Source organism: Rosa rugosa, chromosome 3 (genome assembly GCF_958449725.1).
Source record: "Rosa rugosa chromosome 3, drRosRugo1.1, whole genome shotgun sequence".
In the NCBI taxonomy this organism is placed as follows: domain Eukaryota; kingdom Viridiplantae; phylum Streptophyta; class Magnoliopsida; order Rosales; family Rosaceae; genus Rosa; species Rosa rugosa.
In genome coordinates this window covers 42621001-42627846 of record NC_084822.1, presented here as the reverse complement: position 1 = coordinate 42627846, position 6846 = coordinate 42621001, and the positions used below count along the sequence as shown (strand labels likewise).

Genomic DNA, 6846 nt, shown 5'->3' with positions numbered 1-6846 from the left:
AATGGAAAGGATGGAGCAAGCCAAAGAAGACTATGTTTGCCCCCTGTCCCAGGAACAGATGGATCTGGTGGGTCTTCGAATTCCCAAACACTAGGATAATACTTCTTCAAGAATCGACAGTTAATGGGGTTACGGTGGAGGTCGCCGTCCAAATCTTTAAGGTGAAAAGCCCTGCGTTCCAGAATTCTGTGAATAACAAAAGGTCCTTCCCAGTGAGGAGTCCATTTACCGCGGTCAGTCAATTTTTCGCCAAACGGAAGGACTGCCTTCCAAACGAACTCACCTTCCTTGTAACTGCGACCACGCGTTCGCTTATCATAGGCGCGAGCGATCCGCTGCTTCTCCATTACCAAGTTATCCAAAGCCGCCAGGCGCTGCTCGCTAAGGTGTTCATGCTCTTGCCACATAGCCTGGACATAATCATCACCAATCAGATGATGTTGATCTTGGACGCGCAGAGACTGAACATTGAGTTCCAAAGGCAAAACTGCATCGTGACCAAACATGAGCGCATAGGGCGTGGTGGCAGTAGGATTCCGCTTGGAAGTCCGATAAGCCCACAACGTTTCGTACAATGTTTCGTGCCACTGGCGAGGGTTTGCATCAAGCATCTTCTTCAGGAGGGTGATAATAATCTTGTTACTGGCCTCAGCTTGACCGTTGGATTGAGCGTAGTAGGGAGTGCTATGAATAAATTGGATTCCTAAGTCATTTACGAGCTTCTCTACCTCGCCACCCATAAATGCTGCCCCCCTGTCAGAAACCAATACTTCAGGGATGCCAAACCGGCAAATAATATTGTGAAAGATGAATTGGCGAATGGTCGCGCCAGAGGCCTCCTTCAAAGGCTCAGCTTCCACCCACTTGGTGAAGAAGTCGGTAGCGACGATGATGAACTTGTGTTGGAGTGAAGAATGGGGGTGAATCATTCCAATCAAGTCTAAAGCCCAGCCTCACGCAGGCCAAGGTTTAATAATAGGTTGCATAGGAATGTTGGGGACGTGCTGGACTGGTCCATGTGCTTGACAATCTTGGCAACCTTTCGCGAACGTGATACAGTCCTTTAAAATGCTGGGCCAATAATACCCATGTCTCCGGATAAGCCAGCGCATCTTTGGACCCGCTTGATGGGCTCCACAGACGCCTGTATGGGCCTCTCGCATCAATCGTTTTGCGTCGCGGCCATAAACACACCTGAAGTCAATGCCGTCATCGCCACATCGTCGTAGTTCATCACCTCGAAGGAAGTAATTTAAAGCAAGAAAATGAATCTTCCTGTCTGTTGTGGGGTTTGGCTGCTTGAGGTAATCTATCAACAGGATGCGCTAATCCATGTCAATAGACTCTAGGGTCGCGACGACCGGATCTTCAGGCAGGTCAGTGCGCACAAGCCACGAAGGCAACGTGCGGCGCTCAACCTTCAGAATGCGCTCGCGAACTCCATATTTCAATGTAATACCTGTAGCCAGTTGAGCGAGCTCATTGGCTGCAAAGTTGCGCTCGCGAGGAATGTATTCCAATTCCGCGTCATCAAATTGATCCAGAAGTTCAATGGCGCGATTCAAATATGGTACGAGCAAGCAACTTACACACCTGTACTTCTCCTGAAGTTGATTAATCACGAGCAAAGAGTCACCATGTACCTGAACATCTCTCACTCCCAACTCCAGTAATACTTCGAGGCCAATAATAAGGGCCTCATACTCTGCTTGGTTATTCGTGCACTTAAACTCCAACTGGAAAGAATATGAAAAATGATCGCCCGTTGGGTTTTCCAGGACAATCACTGCCCCTGCGAGTGTCTCTGTTCTGGACCCATCAAAAAACAATACCCAGGGTTGAAGGGAGACGGTGGCTTGATGATTTGAGCGTTTTTCTTTCGCCTATCGCGTAACAATCAACATGCACTATGCCAAAAAATGAATCAGACGACAGTTTTTCACTGTCGTCTGATAGTGAAAATTGCTGTTGTTAATACTCCTGCCATCTGATGCAGGTATCAGACGACATCGCAAAACTGTTGTCTGAATCCAATTTGGACAAGCGCTAGTATTAATATGCATGTTGTCTGAATACCAGAAAAGACAACATACGACTGTGTAGAGTCCGTTGTGCAAGTCATATTAAGTCGGTAGCAATCTCATGGAAAGTAACTTTTGAAGCAAAGTTTGACAAGATCAGTTGTGTTGAAACTGTTGTCCCTTTAAATGTTATACATCATTTTTTTTAGATAACGCTGTTGTGTGAATTGAAGCAAAACAACAGAAGTTTGTAGAAAGCATTGTGTGTTTGGGTTTGATACTACAGAACATAGTACTTTATTCTTGTATTTTTTCTAGTTGGGCAATTAAAATTGTTTGAAAAGTATTGTAATTAGATTGTTCATACAACAGTTTTTGAATACCATTTTATAATGTTCCATTGTCAGACAATTGTTAGACAATAGTTTTCATTTGGAATGAAATGGTACGAGAGAGGGTCACAAGACATTATGCACATAGCATTTAACCAAAACCAATTGACCAACATTCAAAAACATATCCATTGATTAAACATTAAAAACCAATTCATTCCATCATCACCCCAATATTAACATAATAACCCTACCTAAACATAAAGCCCAAAAACATCAAGGCCAGAAACATATTGTACTAGTCCACTTCCTTCTGCCCTTGCTTAGCACTTTTCTTAACCTCAAACCAGTTCTTCTCATGCCCTCAAAAGGTTTGTCCTCTCTGTTTCTCTAATAGAACTGTCCATCATCCTCTTGTTCTCCAGCTAGAGTTCTCACACCCAAAAATCCTACAAATAATAAATTCCAGCTTAAAATGATATATAATCTTAAACAACATACTGATAAATGAATGTGCTCATATAGTAATAGAAGTTGCAAACTGAGGTGCACTTGTGTACAGTTTTACATTATCTATGCAGCCAGAGGCTAGGAGAGCATCCTTGTGCAGATGCTCACCGTAGAAAGAACATCAGTAAATAACACATAAGAAAATGACAAGCATACAGCAATATATGGCACCTTATTCTCTCAAGAAGTCTTGGACTCTTCCTAGCAGTCCTAATAAAGCAGTGCTTTAGCAGTTCCTTGGCACTTGCACACTGAGAGGAAAAGCAAACAAAAGAGAGTGATAATAAGAAAACTTGTAGAATTCATTAAACAAGACATTGGAAGGTCATAATAAAAAACAGAGAGATAGATCCGCATCTTGTCTCATTGTTTTTATTGATTACGCATATCCTATAAGAACCAAATACATGACAAGGATTATCTGGAGAGCATATTATATAAGTGATCACTGTTCTGAACTGAACTCCAATAACCTGTATCCATACATGACTTAAGCATTTCCAACAAGGAATACGTATTCATCGGTCATGACCCACTTCCAAGTTCATCAGTCACGACTTTAAAGAAGCAATTGGCATGAGCTAAGATATACAAATCTTATTCTCTATCCTAAGAAACATTGAGAAAAACAATTACCTCACATATTTGCCGTACGTAGAAGTCCATGAGGGATGGGCATTGCCCTTTTTCATGTTGAATATCTGTAGCAGGTCGAGAGAAGGCGGTTGCCAAGCACTTTGAACTCCCACTTTTTGAATATCTTCTGGGAATCCCTCTAGGAAAATTATCTTCATCATCTCGATGGTTTCTCTTCCTAGAACAAGCTCCCCCCATGGTGAAATCTGGTAATCAATGACTCAAGATATACCTAGAAACTGCGGCAGAACAATACTCTATCCATTCAATTAACAAACTTGAAAATATACAAGTAGAGAGTACGGAAAATAAGTAAGTATCCAGTACAATCAATTCACCCAAAACTCTATTATAATCATATTCATTATAATCATATTCAACCAAGAAAATATTTATTTCTTTATACCAATGCACTAAGAATTCAAACTGATTACCAACAACATCATTTAATCATTCATGGTAATCAAGTCCCACCATATCTGGTATACAGCTCAATTAAACTCCCAGGCAAGTAGTACACAAGGTCTCAAACCTTCCATGACCACTCATGAATGCTAACTTTTGTGAACTTATTCAACTTGTCATGGCTCAGTACATGCAATTACTTCTATTTTATTGTCCTTCTCAATGACTAGTACGTCAACTTCAATAGACCAAGTTCTAATTCTATCACAACATAGTTCTTTCAATGACTTCAACTCAACAATTAAAGGAACTAATTATGCCAGGCCATTCACAATAAACATCAAACCCACATATTCAAAACCTCCTGTACACACCCGTATTTCGCATTCTATATAATCAAATCCAAACATTCATTCTTGTTTCCCACATAAACACTCAACACAACCAACCATTACAATTAATATAATCTATCCAACTCTTTATGGACAACCAACGTACGATGCACAATTCCAAGGTTGGTGTTTCACAATTACCAAGGTTGGTGTTTCACAATTACCTATTATATTCAGTTTTTTGTCTAAAACCCAATTTGGGTTTTAGAGTATGTAACAACCTTCATGTGAAATCTTCATTAATAATCCACGAGCAGAGCCTAAAAATATAGGTTCCCACTTCTCTTCATCCTCAAGCTTCTGGGTCCCATTCCCTTCACATTTCTGCGTTTTCCTCCAAACTCAACCATTCAATTTACAACATGGCAGTTAGTTTTAGATTGACAACCCAACTTCAAAATCACAAGAATATGCCGAGAATGGTTTACCTTGACTCGAAGTAGTCTCAATCGTTTCTCCATATATGACTCTTTCAATTAAACTGTAGAGGTTCAAGTTTCTTCTTTAACCGGTAAGAACAGGAGACACCCGCTGCGAGTAGTGAACTCCGACGAAGCCCAATGACACCAAATATATCAATTCGTTCAGAACTCAACCAAAATAAAAAACTAAATATACCAGACGTAGAGCCCGAAGAGAAGACTAATTTCCTTACCTTGCATGTCGTCATCGGCTACCGAATTCGCCGGAAAATGCAGAAGAGCAGCTGGAGCCGTAGAAATTTCTCAGCTTCGAATTGGCTTCGTTGGAGCTCGTTGGTGGAAACCCAGGTTACATCGACAGAGAGGATGACGACCGCTTGGATTGGGGTCAGTGATGGTGAGAAGAACATCCTCCTCCGCCATGACGCCTTCCGCTTCACCATTCTCCTTTTGAGATTGAAAATTGAAACCCTAGAAAATTAGGGATTGTGAATTCAACAGAGAGTGAATAGGGATCTAGAAGGGAATTGGAGGACGACACATCGTTATTGAAAAAAAGTAGATGGAATTGAGAGAGAGAGGATGGGAAGGGATCTAAGGCAGAGTTAGTTTTGCTTTTCGGTTGCGTCGAGGTTTGTTGAAGAGAATTATGGAGAGAGAGTGAGATAGAAAGGGGGGTTGAATCTGAATCTTGTTTAACTTTCTCAAAATAAAACGAGGGGGAAGTTTAAGTTTTGGCTAAAAGATGGGCGGGCAAAATCGATGGAGGGAGTCAAAAATTGAGTTTTGACTAAGTGCGGAACTCAGACAACATAAATTCATAATCACTGTCGACTGAAGGAGAGTTGCACAACAGATTAAAGCATCAATAAATAACTGTTGTCGGAAGCCATTGTCTGAAGGAGAGTTAAACAACAGAATAAAGTAGCAATAAATAATAGTTGTCTGAATAAAATCAGTCATACAACATCAAAACTCAACCATTGTCTAAATAGTAATTGCACAACAGTAAAGTATCAATACATAACTGTTGTCTGAAGCCAATGTCTGAAAGATAGTTATACAACATAATAAAGCAGCAAAAAACAACTGTTGTCTGAATTAAATCGATCAGACAACATCAAAATACCACAATTGTCTGAATAATAATTGCACAACAGCTAACATAATAACTGTTGTCTGAAATAACTCACTCAGACAACATCAAAATATAACCATTGTTTGAATAACAATTGCACAACAGCAATGTAATAACTGTTGACTGAATCAAAAATTTGGACAACAGAATAATTCTTGCTGTCGTCTGATTGTATCAGACAACAGTTAAAATTTTTGCTGTTGTTGGAATTGTGTTGTCTGATTCGTTTTTTGGCATAGTGACGGTCATCAAAGATGGGAAGTATTTACGTCACGGTTTATCGTACCTCGGGGATTACGAGCTAGCTAAGAATCCTATGGTTCTAGGTCACCGAAAATCACTTGTACAAACAAATAAAACTAGAAAAAATGCTAAACAAGGCACCGAGCCTCATTCAAGCATGACTTTGCATCACACAAAGTCACATAGACGGCCTTGCACCAAGCAAGGCCTAGATAGGGCCGTGAAACACACAAAAGTGCTTGTAATGCTCACGCCCACGTGGATTTACAAATGAATGGTAGTGGGAAAGTCACAATGTTTTTGGATTTTCATAAATGATAAATAAACTAACTAACTACGACATAAAAATAAGATAGATAGAAGGATGGGATGCATCGCATCAAGGGTCACCATGGAATTCAAGGTTCTCCACACAAATCTAAAATCATATGGAATGATGATGATTAATTCAAATGATGCTTCAAATGTTTTGTCGGATTTTCATTTAGCATTAAGAGGTCGAAAAGAAAGCTAAATTGATTGTCATAAAATAGTAGTCAAACCCTAAGCAAAAACAAGAAGAAGAAAGAATACTTAGTTTTTGGCTACCCTATACTAGTCTCAAACCTTATGCCTTGTTAGGGCCATAAGTGCTCAAAACTAAATGCTTTAGGTTTCGACAATCGATTGTAACACACTCTAACAACCATCACCACAAATAATAAGGTCGAAAAGAGTACTTGTGATAACAATTACCCTACCCAACAA

At 40.1% G+C, this 6846-nt stretch overlaps 1 protein-coding gene across 1 annotated transcript; it reads right to left on the bottom strand.

The window, feature by feature from the left end:
* Nucleotides 1-2695: 2695 nt before the first annotated feature.
* On the bottom strand, nt 2696-3779 carry LOC133736485 (uncharacterized). The gene is made up of 3 exons (XM_062163985.1): nt 3500-3779; nt 3035-3114; nt 2696-2802 (listed from the first exon to the last, which is right to left on the bottom strand). Exons 1-3 carry the CDS (start codon nt 3695-3697, stop codon nt 2760-2762), a joined length of 321 nt encoding a protein of 106 aa, XP_062019969.1. The 5' UTR covers nt 3698-3779; the 3' UTR covers nt 2696-2759.
* Nucleotides 3780-6846: the final 3067 nt, after the last annotated feature.